Source organism: Erpetoichthys calabaricus, chromosome 4 (genome assembly GCF_900747795.2).
Source record: "Erpetoichthys calabaricus chromosome 4, fErpCal1.3, whole genome shotgun sequence".
NCBI lineage: Eukaryota > Metazoa > Chordata > Cladistia > Polypteriformes > Polypteridae > Erpetoichthys > Erpetoichthys calabaricus.
Genome location: NC_041397.2, coordinates 276,043,427 through 276,069,797, shown reverse-complemented (window position 1 = coordinate 276,069,797; position 26,371 = coordinate 276,043,427). Strand labels below are relative to the sequence as shown.

Genomic DNA, 26,371 nt, shown 5'->3' with positions numbered 1-26,371 from the left:
TTTAATACATATTGCAGTATTTTGAATCACTCAGTGCCCATTTACTGCCATTGCCAGAAAACAATGCTAAAATATGAATTCAAAAGATGATCATTGTGTGGTGGACGGCCAGGGCCTTTGTCTGGCTGGGTGCCTCCACGCTGGGATGACCGGGGAAGCAAGCGTGGCCAGAGCGTTACCTCCCCCAGAGCGCTAGATGACAGCCCCCCTGGGTTGCAGCGGTGCCTAGGACTCCCACGGGGCTCCATGGAAGTTGGAGTTTGGTGCAGCCCTGTTGGGATCCGTGGAGCACTTCCAGGGGCATTATAAAAGGGGCCAGCAGATACTATTCGGGGAGCCAGATTCAGGAGGAGCTTGCCGAGGAGGAGTGGAGGAGAATGAAAAGAAAAAGAAAGAAAGAAAGAAAGAAAGAAAGAAAGAAAGAAAGAAAGAAAGAAAGAAAGAAAGAAAGAAAGAAAAGAAAAGAGTTTTGTGTGGGGTTGTGCTTTTGGACTGTGTTATATCTGTGGGAACGGGAAGATGTTGTGCACAAGTGAAGAAACAAAATTAAAAAAAATGGTGTTTTTATCAGTGTGCCTGTCAGAGGGGGACACTTTTACATTTTTTTGTGCACTGGGTGGTTCCATTAGGCACCCACGGTTGGGACTGGGGGGTGAGAAGTTAAAAGGCTGTCTGTACTTATTAATGGTATTTGCTGTCTTGCAAGGGAGTCACTGCTTTGAAGTTTGGCCTTAGAGAATGTCTGTATTTACCTGGCTTGGAAATATTGGTTTCTAATCAGCATATCTGTACTTATTAATGTTTGGTAACCATACATTTTGTTAACTTGTGTTTTTATTAATTGTTAAACCCAGGCAATTTAGATGTGCCATTGATTAAACTGTTTGTCCAGGACTGACAACAGAGAGGTGAAGTAAATATAAACTGCTGGCCAGCAGAAGGCAGAAGGGAGAACCCACAGGAAACGCTGCCAAGACACTCGAACAGGGCACAGGGGCTCGCAGGCAGACAAGGGTACCTGGCTGGCACGACGTGAGGCACAAGGACGGCAACATTTACTTCCAGGGAGGAAGAGACAGCTCCACAAGGAGACGCCAGTTGTGGGTCCAGCGAAAGAGGGAAGCCGCATGAGAGGACCAGGCAAAGCTGACAGACGAGGAATGAGGCGCGCCTAGGTCCCAGCCACACAAGGAGCCCAGAGTGGAAGAAAAAGGAACAACGAAGAGACGCTGACAGGGAGTCAACAATTTGACACAACTTCTGCCGGGGAACAGAGTGCATCCATGAACAATTAAGTGTTGGGGTAACACAGTGCCCAAACTGGACTCTGCACCACTAAAGGTTGTATCCTCCAATTCTTGTTTTTACGGACTTTTAGAGTGTGGACTGTGTATTTTCCTTTTAAAAAAAGGAAATTAATTCCTGATATGTTTAGGTTCTGTTATGTTCGTTTATCTTTTTAATGTACCTTATATTGTCTTGTACAATAGAACTTACTGTTGTTTTTTCTAAATTACTGTTGTGTCTTTCATTGTGTGTTTACTCACCGCCCAATTTAAAGAAACCTGTGTGCTATTATTGGTAAATTTCAGGAGTTCCCAGTCTCTTCATAAAACTGGGTGGCGTAGTCGGATATTTTAATGGTGTCTAAGTTAGATTACCTATAAGTGTGACCAGACACCTGTGACACGCCTCTTGCGTCTGTCTGTGTCGGGCTGAGTGGCTGCTATGCCCTTTACATTTGTCACAGTTGTCATAGTGCTTCCCTTTATTTTAGCCGTCGTACCCAAGAATTGCAATACTCCTGTGGTCTATGCTCTTAACTAACTTGAGTTTCTGTGCTGTTCTTTGGGAATTTGGCACTAATGATGTTTTTTATTTAGCCTAACTCTTCTTTGAAACATAGAAAAGAAATTAAACTTCTCGGCCTGAAAACTTTTGAATTAGTTTAAAAAAATCCAAACATAACAATTATTCCAACTGAAAGATTCGCTGCTGTTGGAATGAGCATAAGCACCGCTACTGTTATGATCCTGCCAATTCAAAAATCTCAAAAAGGATGTGGGTCTCATAAACAGAAGCAACCCCTAGGCTTCAGAGCAGGGCTGCACTAACAGAATAGGCCTAGACCCGAGTTCAAGAGGCAGGCTTACAACTAGTATGGTGTTATGTTTCAGCCATGGGGTTCCATTTCTGTCAAGGGACTGCCCGCAACCCTTTAAAGATGAGGAAATAAGCAGTCCCTTGTGGTTCATTGAATGTGCTTATGGAATTGGTGAGTTTGTGGGATTTTGATTATTGATTATGGATTTACTGAATTTTGACCTTTGCACTGTTCTTTGACCACTCTTTGCATTTGTGTTTTTTGGAACTTGTTTGCTACCAGATCAGCTATTTCAGGCAACTCTTTCTGGGCCTTATTGTTCTCCTTTGAGCTTTGATTCTTACAGAACATTTTCTTGGAAAATACACTTTTATTTATAAGGATTTCTTTCTTTGCCCTTTTATGACTAATCAAAATTTGACAGTTTCCTCCCCCTCTATTTCCTTTATTTGAAGGCCTCACGTCATTTTGGTCCTGCTGGAACACAACACACAGGCTCATATTTCGGAAAGTGCAAAGAAAATGTAAAAATATCAGTAAAAGGAGAGAGGAAAAAATAATATTTCTTTAATTTTTAGCATTCATTAGAAGGATTCAAAGAAAGCAAAGGCAGCAAAAAGTAAAGGAAGCAAAATCGAACACAGAATACCAAAGCCAAAGACAAGTACCTGAAAGAAATGCAAGAAGTTGAAAACCATAAATACAAAATGCAACATTAAGAATGAAAGGACAGGAGAGTTAAACAATGCTGGAATAACACCTTAACATACTGCTTCTGCTTAAATACTACTGGGGTGGAACTGCATATGGAGCATCAGACTACATAGGCACAATACGGGCCAAAGGAAAGACATTACATAATCAATAAACAATACATAAACTATAAAAAAAAGGTATTTACAAAATAACAAACAATAAAAATATTAAATAAAAAGAAAACACTTGAGCCAGGGATAAAATCCTGGCTGGACCATGACAGCTATGACAAGTGAATTGGCAGTGCCTGCTCTACCACATAGAAGTCCACACGATTCTGCATGATGCTGGTCAGAAGTGCAAGGTGGCATTGCTTTCATTTAAAGAGTGCGTACATGTGTGTGATGAGATGCATATATTTAAGATATGTGATAACATTCTACATACTGTAGCTAAATGTATATTCCTCATATTCAGAGTAAGATTTCAGTGTTCGGACCAACTAGCAGGGCCTGCCAGTTACTAAGGAGTATTTGGCACCCTGGTTTGCACCAATCATTGTCCAGGAAGAGTTTGCACAATTTCCTTGTGTCTACTGTATTTTCCTTTGGGTACTCCAGTTTGTCTGCCACATCCCATAAGATGATTGGTTATTTGGCAATTTCAAGTTGACCCATCTGTGTGTGTGGGCATCCTGTGATGGACTGGACTCTTGTCCAGTTTTGTTTCTTGCTTTGCTTTTAGTACTGTCAAGATATGCACCAGCATCCCATAGCTCTGAATTGGACTAAGCAGGTTTGAGAATGTCATGTTACGTTAACAAAAACTGGTCCAGCTGGCACCAGCAGATAATATACTTTTCTATGTATCACATTGGACATTATCAACATGCAAACACCGCACAAATCCCACACAGCTTATTGTACACCTTGTGAACGTGTCCTGTGTGCTTTTCTTTTATAATCAGTATGGTAAATGACATTTGTGTTCCTAGAAATTGGTGTGCAAAGTGATGAAAATTATTACTTCATATACAGTCAGAGAAAAAACTGTTTGTGTTTTCATGAGAACAGATTTTTTTGTTCAGGCTGAACACCTATAGACCAGTTGTACCAATTACCCAGCCACACAGATTTATACTTATGAGCTAATAAATGAGGACCAAGCTGTGATTAGCAGAATTGTCTTATTTAGTTTTTATATACATATAATTAAATAAACAATGGCATTTAAAATGAATAAACTGACATATGTAGATGTGTTTTGTATTAAGCTACACTACCCAATACAGCTGTGAATGGCTGAGCTAAGCTACACTGAAATGAGCTTTATATATACTTGAATATTGGATCAGCTTTAAATTATGTGATTGTCAGTCAAAATAATCCTGCTGTTACAATTCCATAAGCAGAAAACGTGGGATAATTGAAAGTGTTGATAAACACATTAAAATAATAGTTTTTCTCTCCAATTCTCTCCAACATTATTATTAAGTTTGTTTAATAAGGAGGGGGAAGATGGTTGTAGGTGCAGTAAACATTTTTTTTTATTATTAATGGAGTGTAATTATGGAAAATAATGAGCAGGAGATGGAGCAGAAGTCTGGGGGAAGAGAAATTATATAAAAGTCAATATATATGTGTGTGTGTGTGTATGTATGTTCCGAACGGCTGGAGCGCTTTTCATGAAACTTGGTACACATGTTTCTCATTGGTCGACTAAAAATACTGTAGGGTGAAATCAACCCTAACCCACCCCCTTCTGGGTAGGGTGGGGGGTGATCTTGCGGTCTTGTATGCATGTTATCATCCAGTTGACACTCGGAACGACCACCAGAGGGTGAAATGAAGGTGACTGCCAGCATTCTTTATTTTTGAGCACCACCGCACCCCTGTTGCTTTTCAAATTAAATAGAGTTGGCCAGTTCCGAGCAAGACAAGCACATAAGTGAGTCTTCATTGTTTGTTAATTTATTTATATTTTTAAAGTTGTGTTTTTTTTATTATATTTTTCTTAAACAATTAAAAATAACACTTTATTTTTGTCCTGGGCAACACTGGGTATTTCAGCTAGTCAGGGACATGAAGGGCAAAAAGAAGAGGAATAAAGAGAGAAAGGGAAAAGTGTAGCACCAGCAGTACCAGAAAATGAAATCTAGAGCTCAGAGAAGACAGAATTCTCTGCATTTGGGAGGAACATACATATTCTAGAATTTAAGAACATAAGAAATTTGACAAATGATGGAAGACCATTCAGCCCATCAGACTCATTTGTGTAGTTAATAGTTAAGTGTCCCAAAATCTCATCTCATCTGACCAATTTAGAACCATCAGTTAACCTAAAGGCCATGTCAAATTAGATGAATTGTTGAGAGATTTTCAGTTGTAGTCCTCATGCATATAATATTAGCGAGTCAAAGTAATTCAGAGGCACATATCTGTCATGTAATGTGACATGCCCAGTGACAAACTTCAAATAGTCCACAACTCGCTGCGACAACATCAAACAGGTTGTACAAGAGGGCTCTTTGTGTATGAGGGCAGACAACCAATGAATGCTCATCCAGAAGTACAATGCATATAATGTAGCCATGAGGAATAAGAAATTTGGATCTCAAACAGAAGAGAAGCTGGTCTGTCCAGTGCCTCATGCTTTATGTACTACAACAGAATAGAAAAAATAAAAATGGGAAAAGACTGTGGCAGTACTTGCTGTTACTTGTTAACCCTTCGTACAGCTAAAGCACCATCAGGCAGCACACTACTGGCTGTCAGAAAAAGGGGCGAGAAGGACTGTGCTGGAAAGTTGGTGTGCAGTCACTAAATTTGACATGCCCAGCCAATTTCAATCATGTAGAATAAGGGTGTGGCAGAGAAATGGAGTGCTGGTAGGAAAACCAAAACAGATACAGAGGAAGCTGTGTAAACCACATATAGACAATGAACCCTGGACACTGAATCTGCAAGTCAGCAGTACTAACCACTGTTTCACCTTCATTTCCTTGTTCTAAGACTATTAAATGAGAGCATTTCATTCCAGATTTTTCTAGTATATTTAGGACATGGTGGTGCAGTGCTAAGCACTGTGTCCTGTGTTTGAATCCTGTGTGCATTTGCTGTCCGTGGGGACAGCATAAGGTATTATCAGTTAGTATGCTTTTCATCACACATCCAGAAAACATGCATGTTAGGTTAATTACCAAGTTCAATTTTGGCTTCGGTTGGATGTGTCAAAAAGTGAGTGGGTCTTACAAAGGACTGTCACCCTGTCCAGGGTTTGTTTGATGAAAATATCATGTTATTTCAAGACATCATCATTTTTCACTTCTTTAGCCATCAAGTTTCAGCATTAGCCCATGTCACTGGTCATTTGTCACTTCTCATTTATCACAGCTCACTTCTTACTAGTCACTCATCACTTCTCACTTGTCACATTTCATTCGCAGCCCCTTTTTAACATAACCAATCACAGCCATCAAGGCCAAATCATTGGTTCACTCAAATATCAGTCTGCTAGCAAAATGTTGAAAACAATTCATAGGAAGCCTGCCATTTTATAACATTTAGTAACTCTTTCTAGACTCTCTCTGATGACTGTTATCCTTAAAATAAATAGTAAAAGATTGTCCTGATTTACTCATGATTGTATTTTGCATTATGACATGGAAAGTATGTTGGTCTATTTTTATTATGGAATACAATTCCTGTTAAAATGAAAAAAAAGAAAATGGTAATTATGAAATAAATAATCACATGAACAAGTGCAGTGCTATATATAAACGAATCAATACAATGTGAGAAAAAATGCACAATAAAACAAAATTCATCTAATTAATGTCATTGTTGTATTTTGGTTCAATGATGTAGTTACCACACATTTAACTATTGCAGGTTTTATTTCAAGTTGGCCTTGTTTTTAACATTTCTGAAAATGTTTGTGCTGGTTATTTCAAACTGCTTCTTTTCATGATGGCTTCATCATCAACAGGCTGACCCCGCTCTTATTGCTTATTCCTGTTCTGCCGATTACTTCTTCCTGATTGCTGGCAGCAGGTTACCAAAAATCTTTAGCGCACTTGCATCCTATCTGACAAAGATGTGGAGGGATAGTTTTACAAACAAAATAGAAGGAGACCATTTAACATATAATGCTATTTTGAGAAAAAATGATGATATATTGGAAATGCTTAGACGGACAAGTGCTCTTCAGATGTTGACATTGATGAAGAAGTTGTTAATAGCTTAAGACTGAATGAGCATCATGCCTGTGATCAGGAAAGAAATTGCATAGGCATGTAATCATGTTGAATGTTCGAGGATGGAAATTCCAGGTGATGTGCATCCAGGTGACCTTCTGTGCAAACATGTGGCTCACACAGTTTTAAACTCCTGACAATCTAGTCATCTATGAGAATATTTTGAAGAACACTTACCCATCCTAGCATTCCCAATGTATTTCTCAATTTGTCTTAAATTAGCATAACTTTTTGGATGACAGAGGGGTCCTAAGATTTCAGAGGATTAAGTTCTTTAATCACAGAGACTTTCACAGAGGATAAAGAGCAGCCCGACGCAGGAGTTATGGGGTTGTTCTGGGTGGATTGTGAAGGGAGAGAGAGAGAGAGAACAACAATGAGGACGATGGGAGATAGAAACACTCTTATGTTAAGAAGTGGGAACAGTACGAGAGTAGCAGCGACTTGTCTTTGGTGTTTGCTTTTTGTTTTATGAGGCTTTTCCCATTAATTGTAACAGAAGGAAAACGCAATTAGTTAATCAAGCTTTTAAAGTTTAAAGTTTTAAAGATTCATGTATATATATACTGTATATATTGTAGTGTGCGGCTCTGGATCTTCCAGGGCCGGGATGCTTCCACGCTAAGAGGACCGAGGGAACAAGTGTGGCCAGAGCATTACCTCTCCCAGAGCACTAGATAGCAGCCCCCCTGGGTTGCAGCAGTGCCTAGGACTCCCACAGGGCTCCATGGAAGTTGGAGTTTGGTGCAGTCCTGTTGGGATCTGCGGGCGCCGCCAGGGGGTGCTGCAGCAGGATCAGCTGAGCCCTTTTGGGCAGTTCTTCTGCCACACCCGAAAGTACTGCTGGAAAATAGGTCATCAAGCACCTGGAACACTTCCGGGTGCGTTATAAAAGGAGCCAGCAGCCACTGCTCGGGGAGCCAGAGTTGGGAGGAGGAAGATGAAGATTGACCAGAGGAGTGGAGGAGAAATAAAGGGAAGGGAAAGTATTGTGCATTGTACTGGGAATTGTGCTGTACTTGTGGGAAATGGGAGAAGGCGTTTCCCACGAGGTAAAAAAGCAAAAGTAAAAATTGTGTGTGCCTTGAACTTGTGTCCCACGCCTGTCTATGACGGGTTGAGGTGGTGGTGCCAGCCTGGTGGTCCACAATGTATATGTATGTACATTTTCATATGATTATTAGACATATATAAATGAAAGTCCTCTGTGTGTGTGTGTGGGTGCGAGTGCGTGTGCGTGTGTGTGTGTGTGCGTGTATGGATCAGTCCGCTCTGCTCATGCTCAACCACAGCCACTAGATGACACATGCATGCACTTTTTAAATTTTTTTAGCGCTTCCATGTACCTCACTACGATGACCTGTGTGCAGCAAATGCCACTACGTAACAATGACATTGTGCTAATGACAAAGATGAAAAGACAGAACATAGAAAGGAAGCAAACACCGCGACTCAATAACTTGCAAGTGAAACATCTCAGCAACGGAGGGAAAGGCTTGAAGTTTTAACTAAAATCATTGTCTATCTGGAGTTATTCTCTTGAGACGAAAACCAGTCGGGCAGCAACCACAGGTGTGTCCACGTCCTCTACACTGGATCATTCTTAAGAGTTAGCTGACGCCTCTCCAAGATCACGAATACAGTAAAACTGTTAGGGAGTCTTTGGGAGTCTTCGGGTTGTTTTTTTGTCCTGAAGACCACATACAGCTAGTTTATTCCATAATTGTCATTTTAATTATTTAATTTTGGTACAAATGTAATGTAATTTTCTAACCCACTTAATAAAAAACTGGGTTGCCGGGGAGCTGGAGCCTATCTCAGCTAGTATAGGGTGTGAGGCAGGATCAAATCCTGGACAAGGCCTGAATCAATCACAAGGCAAACACACACATATACAGTATACACACACCAAGCATACACTAGGGCCAATTTGGTGTCGCCAGTTCACTAAAACTGCACGTCTTTAAACATTGGGAGGAAACCAGAGCAATGAGAGGAAACCCACGCAGACACACAGGGAACATGCAAACTCCATGCAGGGAGGACATTGGATGTGAACTGTGGTCTTCTTACTGCGAGGCAGCAGGGCTACCACTGCACCAAAGTGCCACCCTTTGGTATTCTAGATTTTCATATGTCAAAATTAATTAAGTCACTGCCTGATAACCCTGACATGTTGAGAAAATGAATGGATGGAAGTAATCTAAAAAGAAAAACTTGCTGATCATAACACTGGAATTTCACAGTACTCAACACATGACAATAATCTTGACTTTTAACTTTATGGATCCATAAGGAAACCATTTGTTGTTTTCTTCTCACAAAGTACTAATTTCATCCCAGCAATTTTTAACTGCTTTATGCCTACAATATTCAAAACAGCTCTAAGCTACTTGCAATGCGACAGCTGGTCAAACATTGCCCAGTTTTGTTTATTTCCAATTTTACAGAGTCATTCCTCTACATAACCACTAGATGTCAGCCTCTACATCTTTACATGTGAGTTCCAGTTGCAGTAAAGAAGGCACATCTGTTGTCTGCTTCTTGCAAAAAGAAAAATGCAATTTTTCCACTGTTTTCAGATAAGCAATGAAATACACATTACCTATTAATAAAGCCCTCATCAAACATAAAACTATGAGCAAAAGCAACGGTAACCCATAGTGCAGTAACTCAAAGGATTTGAAACTTACAACATGTCAATAAAATGAAAATGATGCAGGCTACAGATAAGCTGGCTCAATGAATTTTGGGAAATCCCAACCTGCTACTACTAATATTTAGAGGAGGCAGACCTGTTGAAAAACAATAAAGCACCACAGATGGACAAGAACCACGAGTCTGGGGATCAACTGTCTTTTGTATATTTTATACTAGGGTGCTCCACCCCCAGGTCGCTTCACTCGCCAGCCCCTGGGTTTGGTTAACTGGATATACAATTTAAAGAGATTGTTTGATTATTTTCACTTTTACTTTAAAACTTCAGTAAAAACAATATTTGGAATTAACTTTTCTTCAAGATTGCATTGAATTTTGATTCAGTGTTTGAATTTACATCATGACAACGCAACGTATAACTGCCCATGAGTGAATATTGTTTCTTTCTCTCTAATAAATAAATAAATTTAGAATGTCTGTCCCTGTGATTTGTTAATTGTCATAGCAAAAGCTATTCTCATAGGAAACTGTAAACGTTTTAATACGAATGGTATATCAAGATCTCCTTTGGTGTCTAATGTTATTTGTGGAATATGTACTACATTACCTTTCTTGTCGCCTGTTAAAATTTTACATTTTAGAATTGTTCGACCAATTTTTAATACAACTAATCTTGTTCCATTGCATAGTCCAACACTCATACATAAATTACGCAATAACATTACGATACATCCTTCTTTGAACAGTAATTCGGCCGGTGGAAGACAGGACAGTGTGAACACTTGTAGATATTCTATGGGATACTGTAAATTGATGTTTTCATCTTCTGCACGATCACCACCAACTGTTTCAGCATAGTCTATTGATACGCATTTAACCAATTTGCCCTTTAACCAATCGACAATTTTCACGTTAATTCGTTTGAATTCATCGTTTCTCGCTGCCATATTTAGATGAATGGGTGATTCTAAACTGGATCTTCGTAAGTGTCTGTGTGTGTGTGTTCATAAGTAAGCCCTTTAATGGACTGGTGTCTGTCCAGGTTAAGTGACGGAATGCACCTGATGACTGGTCTTGCTTGAAAATAGTTGTAAGTAGTTTGTGGCTTGAAAGAATCTCATGGCAAAAGTCTTCATCTCGCATGACTTCCTTCCAAAAAGTCTCTTCAAAAAGTCACATCTTGTCACATGATTAGTCTCGTCTCATCCCAAGATTTTTTTATTATAATAGAGAATTTTTTTTATTTTTCAGATTAATTTTGTACCCTAATATGGCAACAACATTGTTTTCTTTAGTTGCTGGATGACTATTTGAAAACAGCTGTCATTTGGACATATACAGTAGTGTGCCTCATATTTGCTATTTCCTACATCTCTTACACTGATTGTGCCCACCAAGTGACTTCTCCCATAAATGTTCACTACACTAGATAGATAGATAGATAGATAGATAGATAGATAGATAGATAGATAGATAGATAGATACTTTATTAATCCTAAGGGGGAATTCACAATGAATCACTATGTTAAAGATTTAAAAACAAACAAACAAGTGAATAAAAGAACACAAAATGTCAACATACCTTTTTTCCAGGTGGAACTAGATTTTGGTTTGCTTTCAAAATGTGTGAAAGGGCCTTTTTAATGTTCTTTTCCTTCATGCTTGTTAATACTGCAGGAGGCAGAAAGGTGTCTAGGCCCCATTCTTTCCTTGTAGAAGAGAAACAAGAAATCTTAATTAATATTAACAAGTTTTTCTCTTTGCACTTACTTTCACCTTATCATGAGATACAAGCAATAAAGACTTAAGAACCTTATTTAAAAAATAAGTACTTAATGTTGCTTTTTATTCAATTGGTGCTTCCATTTGATGGCCTTCTTGACTAATATCTCAAAGAATTCTTTACAAACACCAAAATGTAACTTAATGGGATGCATTTATTTAAATGTACGGAGCAGGCAGGTTAAGAAACTTGCATATAAATATAGAAAGAACTTGGAGGGCAACCCTTCAGCGCCTGTGCCAAACTGCTTTACACTCTTTTTTGCCTGTGATGCCTTGCAGCCCAGAAAGGGAACTGAAATCTGTGATTATGGAGCCTTTTTTAATTAGTCAACATACAACTTGATTTTTTTATTATAATAATTCAAATTGAAAGAAATTAAATTAGCTTTAAGTACAACACGTTGCTCTCATACATTCTTAAATTCTTAATTCAATTCAGGATCGTGGTTAAAAGAGGGCATAAGGCAGGAAGCTGCCCCAGACTGGGCTCTGGTCCATCAAAGGCTTTCAATCAGCTGTTGTTTGTTATATAGCACTAAATAAAAAAAGACGTATTGGTTTATCACATACGGTACAAGCCCAAAACATGAGCAGTTTTCCAATGCGGCTGTATGCATACAGTATCTTCAGGCCATCCTGAATGTTTGAATTAATCAATTGAGTTTTACAGATAAACTCTGTGTGGTAGGGGTTTTTGTGTAGACAATAGTGTTGAAACAACCATCTAACCGAACACCACCATTGAAATCAAGCATATCGTAGTACATTTAATTACATACAGTATGTGTGTAATTAGCAGTTGTAGGGACAGAAGTGGATGCAAGTTCTCCTCAGATTACAAGTCTCATGCATTTTACATTATCTTTCATTGCCATCCACTCAACCAGAAGATGATCCACTAATATGGAGGAGAGGCCATGCATCCAAGTTACCTCACCTTGACAAGGTTGATAGGAAGCTTTTACAAGTTCCAGAAACAGGAGTACCATCAGAGAGACTATTCAGAGCGAGTGGGCACATTGTCTGCCCTTACAGGTCTTAGATGAAGCCCCACAAAGTAAATATGTTCTATTTACAATGCAGGAAACCCAATACATCAGAGATTAGACTAGAATTGTTTCATTTGTTTATGAAGTGTGTGGAAATGTCCAGCACTAACACACACAGGCACAGTGACACATAAGTCCAAAAACACTTTTATTTTCTTTTTCTTGCCCTCTTCACAGCACCATGCCTAAATCCCCAGCAGCACTATTGCTCAGTCCCCTCTTTTTTCCATCTCTATTTCTTCTCCATCTTTTCTTCTGCCGCCTTCACTCCTCCACACAAGTTCTGTTCTCCGACTCCGGCTCCTCAAATGGAGTGAGGCGGCCTCTTTTATATTGCACCCGGATGTACTCCAGGTGCCCCTTGACAATCTTCCGGCAGCACCTCCTGGTGTGGCGGAAGTGGTGCATGGGCACCCGGAAGTACTCCAGGTGTGCCCAGATTCTCTTCTAACAGCACTTTCTGGTGTGGTGGAAGTTCTGCAGTCCAGGGCTCTGGAATTGTCCAGGCTCCCCCTGGCGGTGGCAACAGGCCCCAACAAGGTTGAGCTTCCAAGCTCCAATCTCGTGGCCCCGATGCAAACCAGGGGGGCTGCTATCTCATGTCCCTGGGGAGGTATTGTCTCTCTTTTACTCCTTCCATCCTACAGGCATCCCAGCTCGCGCCACAAGTGATTTAATTTCACTGCTTTGGTTTGTTTTGTTTACAAAGTTGTTCAAATCATGTGTCTTCCATCTTAAAAATGTTGGGAAATTAAGGTGCTTCTACATAAACAGGATTCTGAGTAATTAATTCATGCATTTATTTCTAGTAGGATTGACTACTGCAATGCGGTGTTCACTGGATGTTCAGACTGTTCTTTATACAGCCTCCAGTTAATCCAAAATGCTGCTGCAAGAATTATTACAAGAACAAGAAAATACGAACACATAACTCCAGTTCTTAAATCCTTACACTGGCTCCCGGTTAAGTTTAGGGCAGATTTGAAAATCCTTCTTTTAACATACAGTGGTGTGAAAAACTATTTGCCCCCTTCCTGATTTCTTATTCTTTTGCATGTTTGTCACACAAAATGTTTCTGATCATCAAACACATTTAACCATTAGTCAAATATAACACAAGTAAACACAAAATGCAGTTTTTAAATGATGGTGTTTATTATTTAGGGAGAAAAAAAATCCAAACCTACATGGCCCTGTGTGAAAAAGTAATTGCCCCCTTGTTAAAAAATAACCTAACTGTGGTGTATCACACCTGAGTTCAATTTCCGTAGCCACCCCCAGGCCTGATTACTGCCACACCTGTTTCAATCAAGAAATCACTTAAATAGGAGCTGCCTGACACAGAGAAGTAGACCAAAAGCACCTCAAAAGCTAGACATCATGCCAAGATCCAAAGAAATTCAGGGACAAATGAGAACAGAAGTAATTGAGATCTATCAGTCTGGTAAAGGTTATAAAGCCATTTCTAAAGCTTTGGGACTCCAGCGAACCACAGTGAGAGCCATTATCCACAAATGGCAAAAACATGGAACAGTGGTGAACCTTCCCAGGAGTGGCCGGCCGACCAAAATTACCCCAAGAGCGCAGAGACGACTCATCCGAGAGGTCACAAAAGACCCCAGGACAACGTCTAAAGAACTGCAGGCCTCACTTGCCTCAATTAAGGTCAGTGTTCACGACTCCACCATAAGAAAGAGACTGGGCAAAAACGGCCCGCATGGCAGATTTCCAAGATGCAAACCACTGTTAAGCAAAAAGAACATTAGGGCTCGTCTCAATTTTGCTAAGAAACATCTCAATGATTGCCAAGACTTTTGGGAAAATACCTTGTGGACTGATGAGTCAAAAGTTGAACTTTTTGGAAGGCAAATGTCCCGTTACATCTGGCGTAAAAGGAACACAGCATTTCAGAAAAAGAACATCATACCAGTGGTATGGTGGTAGTGTGATGGTCTGGGGTTGTTTTGCTGCTTCAGGACCTGGAAGGCTTGCTGTGATAGATGGAACCATGAATTCTACTGTCTACCAAAAAATCCTGAAGGAGAATGTCCGGCCATCTGTTCGTCAACTCAAGCTGAAGCGATCTTGGGTGCTGCAACAGGACAATGACCCAAAACACACCAGCAAATCCACCTCTGAATGGCTGAAGAAAAACAAAATGAAGACTTTGGAGTGGCCTAGTCAAAGTCCTGACCTGAATCCAATTGAGATGCTATGGCATGACCTTAAAAAGGCGGTTCATGCTAGAAAACCCTCAAATAAAGCTGAATTACAACAATTTTGCAAAGATGAGTGGGCCAAAATTCCTCCAGAGCGCTGTAAAAGACTAATTGCAAGTTATCGCAAACGCTTGATTACAGTTATTGCTGCTAAGGGTGGCCCAACCAGTTATTAGGTTCAGGGGGCAATTACTTTTTCACACAGGGCCATGTAGGTTTGGATTTTTTTTCTCCCTAAATAATAAAAACCACCATTTACAAACTGCATTTTGTGTTTACTTGTGTTATATTTGACTAATGGTTAAATGTGTTTGATGATCAGAAACATTTTGTGTGACAAACATGCAAAAGAATAAGAAATCAGGAAGGGGGCAAATAGTTTTTCACACCACTGTATAAAGCATTAAATGGCCAAAGTCCGGCTTACTTGTCTGAACTTATCATGACTTACAAACCAGAGCGCACCATTAAAATCTCAAGATGCCAGTCTGCTTATGATTCCAAGAATTAATAAAATAACAGTGGGAGGTCGAGCTTTTAGTTACAGGGCCCCTAAACTGTGGAATGGTCTGCCTGCTACTATAAGAGGTGCCCCTTCGGTCTCAGCTTTGAAATCCTGGCTGAAGACTCACTACTTCAGTTTAGCATATCCTGACTAGAGCTGCTGATTAACTGTACAGATGGCATCTCTGTTGTTAGTCATTAACACTAAAACATAAGTAATATGATAGTTATAATTTGTTGCTAACCCTCACCTATTCTGTTTTTTTTCTCTGTACTCAAATGTGGCACTTGGTGCCACGGCCCACCTGCCAAGTTGTTTTGCCTGCCTAAGGTAAAGTCATCCCTGATGGAGGATTGCAGGAATTGTGGGGTAGAGGGGTCCTTTCATCGGATTGGCTGGCCCAGCGCTGTTTCAGCTGTGGAATGGCCAAATGGGGGAGGCAGCTTGATGGCTGAGGTCTCCAGGACTCTAAACAAATCCAAATCATATTATGGGATATCATCTACTGTTAAATTCTGGTCCGTACTTGTAAATTTTTTATACTGTATTGAGGATTTGTTCTGTTCTGTGTATTGTATTGTATTGTATTGTATTGTATTGTATTGTATTGTATTGTATTGTATTGTATCGGCCCCCTTCTTTTTGACACCCACTGCACGCCCAACCTACCTGGAAAGGGGTCTCTCTTTGAACTGCCTTTCCCAAGGTTTCTTCCATTTTTTCACTACAAGTGTTTTTTTGGGAGTTTTTCCTTGTCTTCCTAGACAGTCAAGGCTGGGGGGCTGTCAAGAGGCAGGGCCTGTTAAAACTCATTGTGGCACTTCTTGTGTGATTTTGGGATATACAAAAATAAATTGTATTGTATTGTAGTTGTGACCTTTTCATACTAGCAGTTGCATATTTGATTGGTTTGTGCAAGAGTTTGGATATAGTTAAAAATCTGCATTTTGTATGTCTACTTACAAAGAGTGATGCTTAGGTCAGTTATTTATGATTTATTTATGTCCATTTATAGCATTTGACATTATAATAACTGGTTTAAAACAGTTGAGACAGTGAATTTTTGCTTTTTTAAATAACAATAATTTATGTTCTGTTTCAATATACATTTTTTTGTTTTTAAATTACCACATTTTAACAACACTGTGATAATACCAAAAACTACGATAATTGGTCGCTTTAATCATGATGTGAAATTTTGTTACTGTTCCATCTCTAGCTGGCACCCTGGCTGGAGTGGGTTCCTGCTTTGTACTTAATGCTTCTGCACTCTGCCTGTCCATAATTCTGAAGTGGAATAAGCAAGTAGAATACATAAATGAATGAATGTGAGAAATAAATAAAATATGAACGAGAGGCAGTAAATGTGCAACACAAAGAGCACTGTACCAAATACAAACGATGTCAGATACGTTAAAAGATCATACAACTGATGCTTGTGTGTAAAATAACATAAAGTGATAAAGAGTAAAGTAGATTGTCAGTCTTTTCTGTCATAAACACCCATCTCCTGCCAAACTCAAGGGAGCCAGTGAACCTGGAGAGGCCCATCCTGGCATCATTTTGTGCACAGTTGAAACCAACCCTGCAAAGTGCATCAAGCCACTGGAAACCAATTGAAATAAGTAAGAGAAATAATAATGTTCAGTTGTAGGTACCGTCAAGCATTGTGTTTGGAAAACAGAGGAAAATGAATATATGAAAAATACTTTATGTTAAGAAAAAAATACAGAATATTTTACTTTCCCAAGTGTATTGAGTTGATAGAGAATGGACCTGCATGGTTGGAGGTCTCAGATGAAATGTTGAGATGTATCACAATTCTGCCTATGTTTTCTTCAAGGAGTTTGAACCAAAAAAAAATTGGTTGTTCATTCTTAAACTTACTGAGCAAGTTACTTAACCTACATGTGCTACAATTTAAAAAAATGCATATAATTTATCTTGATTTTATAAGACATCTGGCAGACATATAATAATAGCACAGCCCAGCATGGATGTGTGAAAGACCCAGCAGTGCTTTAGTATCCTATTCGGAGCCATCTGTGTCTGTGGCTGCAAGGCACTCCATGTTCCAGTAACAGAAAAAGAGCAATCAGAAAATGAATGGGAAAACGGGTTAGCCGGTTAGCTAAAAATTAATTGTTAGATGATAGCCAGTTAGCTGATAGCTAACTCAGATACAGAGATGCCAGCACTAGAGGAGGTGGTGCAGTGGGTTTAGTATACACAACCGCCTTCTATTCAGAACTTGTGTTACACTTACTGTCTTAGAAACCCAAGGAGTATTATTAAAGACCACAGCGTTCATGAACATTCACTTCTCTCCCTCTTGTTCTCCCTCCTGTTCTATTAAATGGTATAGGACCATTAGCACTTGCACCAGTAGATTTAGGGCCAGCTTTTATACAGTGTGGCAAGTGGCTGGGGGCGGTACCCAGCCGGGATGCCCAGAAGGACCGGAAGAGGGACTACACCTCCTCCGGACCACGAGAGGGCAGCCGCCCTGGATGGTATGGGGACCATGGGAACAGAGCTTGGAAGCTCAATAATAAATAATAATAATTCATTACATTTATATAGCGCTTTTCTCAGTACTCAAAGCGCTATCCACACAGGGAGGAACCGGGAAGCGAACCCACAATCTTCCACAGTCTCCTTACTGCAAAGCAGCAGCACTACCACTGCGCCACCTGTGAGGACACCCTGTAGGGGCCCGTGGTCACTGCCAGGGGGTGCCCAGATGCCTAAGGAGCCCTGGCCCTCAGCACTTCTGCCACACCCGGAAGTGCTGGGGGGAAGAAGACCAGGGACACCCTGAGTGCTTCCGAGTGCACAGCCGGCACTTCCGCCACACAGGGGAGTGTTGGCAGTCACTCACTGGGAGGCACCTGGAGCATATCCGGGTGGGTATAAAAGGGGCCGCCTCCCTCCATTCGAAGGCTGGAGTCGGGAGTGGAGAAAGACGAAGTTTTGGAGGAGAGGAGTGGAGGCGGACCTGAGGAAGGCATTGAAAGGAAGGCCTGGACTTTGGGGGAGTACTGGGGTTGTGTGTTAGCACTAATTGTAAATAATATGTATAATAAACGCGTGTTGGATGAACTATCGATGTCCACCTGTCTGTGTACGGACCAGTCTCCAAAACAGAGTTAAAGTGCCTATGTAAAGTATTCACCCATTGGAAGTTTGCATAAAGAGAGGAAAATGAATATATGAAAAATACTTTATATTAAGAAAAAAACTGAATATTTTAGGTCAGGGATGGTATGGGACATTTTCTCCTACACTCCAAAGATTTGCATGTTGCATTAATTCCTAGTTCCAAACTGACCCAGAGTTAGCGTGGTTATGTGTGTGAATGCATCCTGTCATGGACTGATGCCATGTTCCTGGGTAGGTTCCACCTCTCTGTGACTCTAAATTGGATTAGGTGGCTTTGAGAATGTGATATCTCTTGGACAAGGTTTTATTAAAATACACAACAACACGATCTGCTACAAAGCATAATAGCACTGAACTCTTAACTGCTGCTCAAGAGCCAGTCCCATGCATTAAGCTGCCTTTGCAATAGCTAGCCTTATGTGTTTAAACTGAGCAATTGGTGTCTGGCATCAAAGTGCTGAAAGAAAAAGATTAGACAACTTCTTAGAATGTGAAAGCTGTCAGTATACATTTTATACACAATGTATGGTTTTCTATGTAATTTTATTTGGCTTCAGTGTCTCCCCAGTGCAAGATGCTCTAGGCCGCAGTGCTTTCAATGTACTCTATAGATAGTGCAGCCTTGTGTTTTCATCATTGTTGATTTATTCAGGATGTACAGGGCAGAGAAGATCTTTGTTCAACTACATAAAAATACTGCAATACCCTCAGCAAAAAGTTGATGGTCATGTCAGGAATAAATAATGAGGAAAATTCACAAAAATGAATGGAAAGCTTGAAGCGTAAGAACTAATATGCAAATTATAGAAGCCTGAAGCCTGATGTACCCCCAAAGAAGAGCTGACGTCCAATCTTTAATGTGAGAAACATGCAGAGCAAGCGGCTGGTGATATGCCCCTGCAAAGCTTGAGCTTTCATGGGTCAGGAGAGTGCAGCTAGAAAATTGAAACGTGAATTAATGCTGGGAAGACCAGCACCATTTTTCCTCTTATGAACATTACACTCATCTGTATAGCAGGCATTGACTAGCATTCATTAAACATTTTCTTAACACAAATGACACACTTAGACTGGCACAGCACTTTGCTCATACCGTAGAATGAATAACAATGTCTGCAAAAAATCAAACAATGAAGAGAGTAACTTGCAAAACAAGTTGTTTTATATTTTGCACTGGTGAAAAAATCAAATCTAACTCAATTCTTCATGTTGTTTAATGACTATTAGAAAATTCATAAGTAATACTAGAAACTGAAATTTAACAGAATTCTTCAAAAAGTTTCTGCACTTTATTTTCTTTTCAAATCGAGTGCAAAGCCAGCACTTTCACCTTGACATTACTGGTTCAATTTGCTCTAGCGTTATTCTGCAGTGGAGGAGAACAGTTGTGCTAGCTTCTTTCCAATACTCATCTGAGGTTGGCACTGTTGACCATCCTGAGTGCTCTGCATTTATCACACTTATCTAACCAAGTGCAAGGTAAAGCAAGTGTGTGAATTTCAGGTCCTCTAATATCTTGTGCACACGCAAATTGCACAATTCTCAGTTACTCTTTGGTGCAAGCTGATGGATGTAGGGGGCTGTATTTGTGACTAACATCAAGGTCAGCAGCACTCGAGTCGGTCCTCTTACCACCAGACAAGTGTTATAATGTAGCAGTGAGCTACCTTTCCAAAAAAAGTGAATAAACCTTTTGAAGGACCCACATTTAAGTTTGATGTGTTTTATACTTACTCAATGTACTTCAGAGAAACCTTCTGAGACTGTTTGGTAGTTACAGTTAAAATATACATATGCAGTGCTGCAAGTCTCAATGCCATGTCATACTTGAGCTCTGGTCCAAACTTCTCATGAACAACGTCATTGCAACTCTGGAATAGCAAATGGGAACATGTATCAAAGGAAGCAACGGTAAGTGAAGCTGTCCTGATTACAAAAGGCTGTCAAAACTCATTTGAAGCAATTAAAATTTATAGATCATAACAAGCTAAGAAGTTTTTATAAGTAAAAGAGTTCCATTCAGTTCATTTACCGTGTTTGGATGGCTAATGATTTTATTGTCCCAGTTTCTCATCCAGTAAGTTCTCAGAAGCCTTTGGTATTTCTGTGTCAATTATAACACTTGACATTTTTTTCTAGTCTGTGAATTTGAAATGCTTTTTACATAAGCATGAACTTGAAAAACATACATTTTCCCAATCCTCAGTTCTTATATAACTTCAATTATGATTTGATGAATTAGAGCCCACCTCCAGGATCACCTGGGGTCTTCTCTTACCCTTTGTGCTTATAATTATCGTGAGCATTACCTAATATAGATCAACAACCATGATACAACCTTTACTGATTTTATTCCAGAATCCTATAGGAACCACCTAGACAGACTCTTAAGCAAATATAAATGCATGTATTTTATCGGTTTAGGTGCATTTTCTTACAATCAGCATTATACACACACAATCTATATATATAATTACCTAAGGCACGACTAAGGCACGCAAGACAACCATGAAGCACGCAAGACAGAGCCATGCCCGCCAACTCACAGAGCCCTGCCCACCAACTCTAAGACCATGGGATACAACGACAACTCACAGAGCCCCGCCCACCAACTCTAAGACCATGGGACGAGAACGCCTGCCCGCCTGCCCGCCTGACTGTTACCAGTATTCACCGCAATGTACTGGAATGTGGAGTGTACTGGAGAGAGGGCGGGGAAGCGGGCCTGAGAGGTAGCAGAGACGAAAGCGACTGAGGCGGTGTTTGGTGAGTTGTTGCGTCCGGGCACATGAGCAAGCAGTGCCTCGAGAGCCTCTGTTGTTCGTATCCCATGGTCGGGCGACTTGGTGGATTATATATAGAAAAGCAGCCGGAACCGAAAAGAATAATGAAAGGTCAAAGTGGCTGAGAGCTGCATGTGGACTGTAGCAGAGACGAAAGCGACTGAGGCGGTGTTTGCTGAGTTGTTGCGTCCGGGCACATGAGCAGGCAGTATGAATGCCTCGACAGCGAAGGTGGACGTGGACTGGGGAATAAGGAGTACGGTATGAATTTTTGTAGACAAACGTTTTCCGTGTTCCTGCAGGACCATCTAAGAAGAAGCATGTTTGTTGCGGAATGTGAATCGCTGTATGCAGCATGTAAAACAGTTTGCGACGAAAAGAACAGTCCACATGCAGCTCTCAGCCACGTTGACCTTTCATTATTCTTTTCGGTTCCGGCTGCTTTTCTATATATAATCCACCAAGTCGCCCGACCATGGGATACGAATGACAGAGGCTCTCGAGGCACTGCTTGCTCATGTGCCCGTACGCAAGAACTAACCAAACACCTCCTCAGTCGCTTTCGTCTCTGCTACCTCTTGGGCCCACTTCCCTGCCCTCTCTCCGGAGAGGTGGGGGGGGGGGGGAGCCGGGGCAAAGTGGGAGTCCTTCCCCTCTCCCCCCGTTCCGCCCTCCGTGCTCGAGCACTGTCCAGCCCCGTCCCTCGCTCTGGGAGGTGGGGGCATGGCAGTGGTCCTCCAGTTTTCAGTCACGAACATTTGCATGTTGCTCTCTCCAGAGTTCCATCTTTTCATTCACTTACAGTCGTATCCTCAAACCCACCCCATTTGGAAAACTGTGTCTTTCACGAAGTGTTCACCCATCAATACATAATTATGCGGCGTACGCTACGCCGCGGTTTGTCTAGTAAATATATAAATCTTAAGCACTCAGAGTATAACACCATTTGCTGGATGGATGCAACAATGAAAGGTGGTTCTTGAACACAATATATTTAAGTTAATGAGCTATACAGCAAAACCATTAAAGTAAAACATCACTTCTCTTCACAGGTACAAGACAGATGAAAAGAACTAGAGAAACCAGATTGTTTGAAATAATGGTAGAAAATTATATCTGAATTCTGTAAAGTGAGCATTACTTCAATGTACACTGGAGTATGGTTACTTATTTAACTGGATCTACAGAGGTAATGTGACAGACAGACAGACAAACAGACAGACAGACAGACAGACAGACAGACAGACAGACAGACAGACAGACAGACAGATAGATAGATAGATAGATAGATAGATAGATAGATAGATAGATAGATAGATAGATAGATAGATAGATAGAAGGGTAAGTCAATAGTTATCTATTTGGTGATAAATTTGAAAGGGTTAGCTCTACAGTTTTTTCCACGCACATCAGTCAGTTTCTCTTGTTGTTTTTTAGGAGTAAACATGGCCACCTCACTCTCCGTTTGTATCAAAGAAGAGCAGCGAGCAGTGATCTGCCTTTTATGACTTGAAGGTGTCCCAATGGCCAAAATCTTTATTGGGTCATTAGAATCATGGTGCAGACTGGTTCAAAGTTGTGGTCTGTAGTGGACGTGGACAGGCGTGCCCCTGCTTCTTTGTGCTTAACACATGCAGATAACTATTGACCTTGACAGATAGATAGATAGGTTTGCATTTTTGTGGAAATTCTTTGTGAAATTTGCTGCAAAAACCATAAAGATTAATCATTGGCTGGCCACTAAGTGTGCCACTAAATTGAGGACAAACTTCTTTTGCTAATGATAGTGATGTACTACTAATTAACTTTCAATGAAAAATTGAGTAGAAGTTTCTTATTCTGGGATAGCATGATAGAAGAGGCAGCAAATGGACATAAAAAATAGCTACTGGCCACCTAATATTAATTGAGGTGGTGGTGAAAAAAAAGAAAGTCTACAGCAGAATATCAATACAAATCTTACCTGAACATAAAGATACTCAAAAGCCACAGCATCTCTACGAAGAAGATCTAAAGGGTCCTTTGGAACAAAAGTAATTCTGAAAATGCATTTCATCTTATGTGAGCCTGGCCTTTGTGTCACCTAAATGGATACAATACACAGGAAAAACAAAACCTTAAATTCAGAATACAAACAGTCCTGTTTTTTACATCATTAATCCAACATTTCTCTCATTTTCCTTTTGTGACAAAATCATCAATAAAAAAGGAAACTTTATTTTCCAAAAAAATAAAATATTCTGTGATGCAATAATCAAATCGTGTCACTATTCAGTTTGATCTAATGACATACCCAACCTGCACACTGAAAAACATAAAATTGCAAATTTTCTAAATTAAATTCTCCATCTGAGAGTGATAATTCAACTTCTTATTCTTTTTCTGCAGATTCTAAGTATGTTAATTTGAAAAAAACACAACCAAAAATTATGAGTATATGATTACAATGAGATATACATAGCAAAAATAACACTTTAAATATAAATAATATGAAATGAATGGCACCCGACCCCCTACTTACACCATACAACCAAACTCTCAAAAGAGTTAATTTACCAGTATAAAACAGATTTCAAAGCTGAAGTAAGCCACTTTGTATGACTTGATAGGTACAGGGATGTTTGTATGAGGCATTGTGAGGTGCAGCGTCTTGAAGAGGCTCATGGCAGTGACCATCTCAGCACACTCCATTATTCATTTAATTGTTTTGTTGATGTCACTATAATGTTTTCATCAAATATTTACATTATATTGATTCTCCATCACATTCATGCTAACAGATACTCAGAAGAGATACCACACAATGAAAATTCACACCATCTGGCATCTCAGGCAACCCCACTATCAGTAGCTTGTAACCCCAGCTTTAAGAAGCCCTCTGTTAATCTCAAGCTAAAAACAATGCAGCCACATACTCACGTGAAAAGTGTGCATACTTACTATTTTACGATGTTTTTCTAAACTGCTTAACCTATTCAGGCACAGGTGGTGCCAGTCCTCGTTAATTAAATTCAAATCAGTATTTTCGATTTATTCTTATAATTTCATCTTTTGCCAATAGAAGTTAATACACAAACATGCACAATTTTGGTTTGAAGGTAAAGAAACATAGCCAAATTATAACATGCCCAGGAGGAACTGCAGTAGGCGGCAATTAGGTATAGGCCAACATGTCCTTTTATTGTCGACCTATTAGAGAGTGTTGGCCTCCAGTATTTTTCTTTGGACTTTGTTCCATGAAAATTGTTGTTTGCTTTTCTTGTTTACCATCTGGTCACAGCTATTGTAAAAAATAAATTACAGGCTTGTTAGCATTTATAAGACAAACGCATGTTGATTGAAATCATTTTAACTGACTTTGAAAGCCCTATTTGTTTATGGACCCCCGTGACCCTGTGTTCGGATTCAGCGGGTTTGAAAATGGATGGATGGATCGATGTTTCTTTATTATTATTAGCAATATATACATACATTCTCAAATCTGTTTAACAGAGCTGATGGCAGATATGAGTCTGACCCTGTTAGGAAACAACTCTGGGCAGGAACATTGCATGGCAATTATTATTATTATTATTATTATTATTAAAATATTTTCTGGGATTGTGCCTTTGCTGCTGCCTGTATCGGGCCTAGGCCATGACACAGGAAGGCTTATGGGGAGTGTATACATGTCTTAGGGAAATGTGTTTGTATTAAGGAATTTCCTCAGTATGTGTTGTGTATTTAAAATAGGTGCTTTCTGCAGTTTTATATATGTGTACTGGATTATACACTAACCAGCCACTTCATTAGGTACACCTTGCTAGTACCGGGTTGGACCCCCTTTTGCCATCAGAACTGCCATCATTCTTTGTGGCCTAGATTCAACAAGGTGCTGTAAACATTCCTTAGAGATTCTGGTCTATATTGATATGATAGCTTCACGCAGTTGCTGCAGATTTGTCGATGCACATCCATGATGCAAATCTCCCGCTCCACCACATCCCAAAGGTTGCCTATTGGATTGTGAGCTGGTGACTGTGGAGGCCATTTGAGTACAGTGAACTCATTGTCATGTTCAAGAAACCAGTTAGAGATGATCTGAGATTTGTGACATGCCACATTATCCTGCCTTCAAAAGTTGGTTACTCTACGGTTTTAAAGAGAAGGACAGGGTCAACAACAATACTCAAGTAAGCGGTGTCATTTAAACAATACTCCATTGTTACTAAGTGGCCCAAAGTGTGCCAAGAAAATATCCCCCACACCATTACACCACTACCACCAGTCTGAACCATTGATACAAGGCAGGATGGATCCATGCTTTCATGTTGTTGATGCCAAATTCTGACCCTACCATCTGAACGTCACAGCGTGAATCGAGACTCATCAGACCAGGCAACATTATTCCAATTTTCTATTGTCCAATTTTGGTGATCCCGTGTAAATTGTAGCCTCAGTTGTCTGTTCTGAGCTGACAGGAGTGGCACCCGGTGTGGTCTCCTGCTGCTGTAGCCCATCTGCTTCAAAGTTCAATGTGTTATGCTTTTAGAGATGCTCTTCTGCATACCTCGGTTGTAACAAGTGGCTATTTGAATTACTGTTGCTATCCTATCAGCTTGAAACTGTCTGGCCATTCTCCTTTGACCTCTGGCATAAAACAAGGCTTTTTTGCCCAGACAACTGCTGCTCACTGGATATTTTCCTTTTTTCCCACCATTCTCTGTAAACCCTAGAGATGGTTGTGTGTGAAAATCCCAGTACATCAGCAGTTTCTCTCATACAAAAGTATGTCATACAAAAGCATATAAAAATAGCACTTTGAGCTACTTTTTTGTATGAAAATGTGCTATACAAATAAATGTTATTAATATTATTATACTCAGAGCAGTCTGTCTGTCACCAACAAGCACACAACATTCATAGTCACTTGAATCACCTTTCTTCCCCATTCCAATTCTCAAGTGAATCGAATAAAGTGGCTTGTGAGTGTATGTAATAAATGCAGGCTTTTGTAGTAGTAGTAGTAGTAGTAGTAGTAGTTTATTTACAGTATATAGCACCCTTCACAGAGAAAAGGTCACAGAGCTCTGAACAGCAAATACAGTACAAATACAACAGTGAAAATAAAACATAAACAAAACCAATAAAAATAATAAATAAACAAACTGGAACT

At 40.0% G+C, this 26,371-nt stretch overlaps 1 protein-coding gene across 7 annotated transcripts in view; it reads right to left on the bottom strand.

Moving 5' to 3' along the window:
* Window positions 1-26,371, bottom strand: part of frmpd4 (FERM and PDZ domain containing 4) — an 821,848-nt gene that overhangs the window by 32,333 nt on the left and 763,144 nt on the right. For all 7 annotated transcript variants that reach the window (XM_051925673.1, XM_051925669.1, XM_051925670.1 and 4 more), the window contains 3 exons: window positions 23,180-23,299; window positions 20,168-20,304; window positions 11,296-11,422 (listed from right to left, as the gene is read on the bottom strand). In XM_051925673.1, coding sequence (XP_051781633.1) covers window positions 11,296-11,422; window positions 20,168-20,304; window positions 23,180-23,299 — 384 coding nt within the window. The remainder of the gene's footprint in view (window positions 1-11,295; window positions 11,423-20,167; window positions 20,305-23,179; window positions 23,300-26,371) is intronic.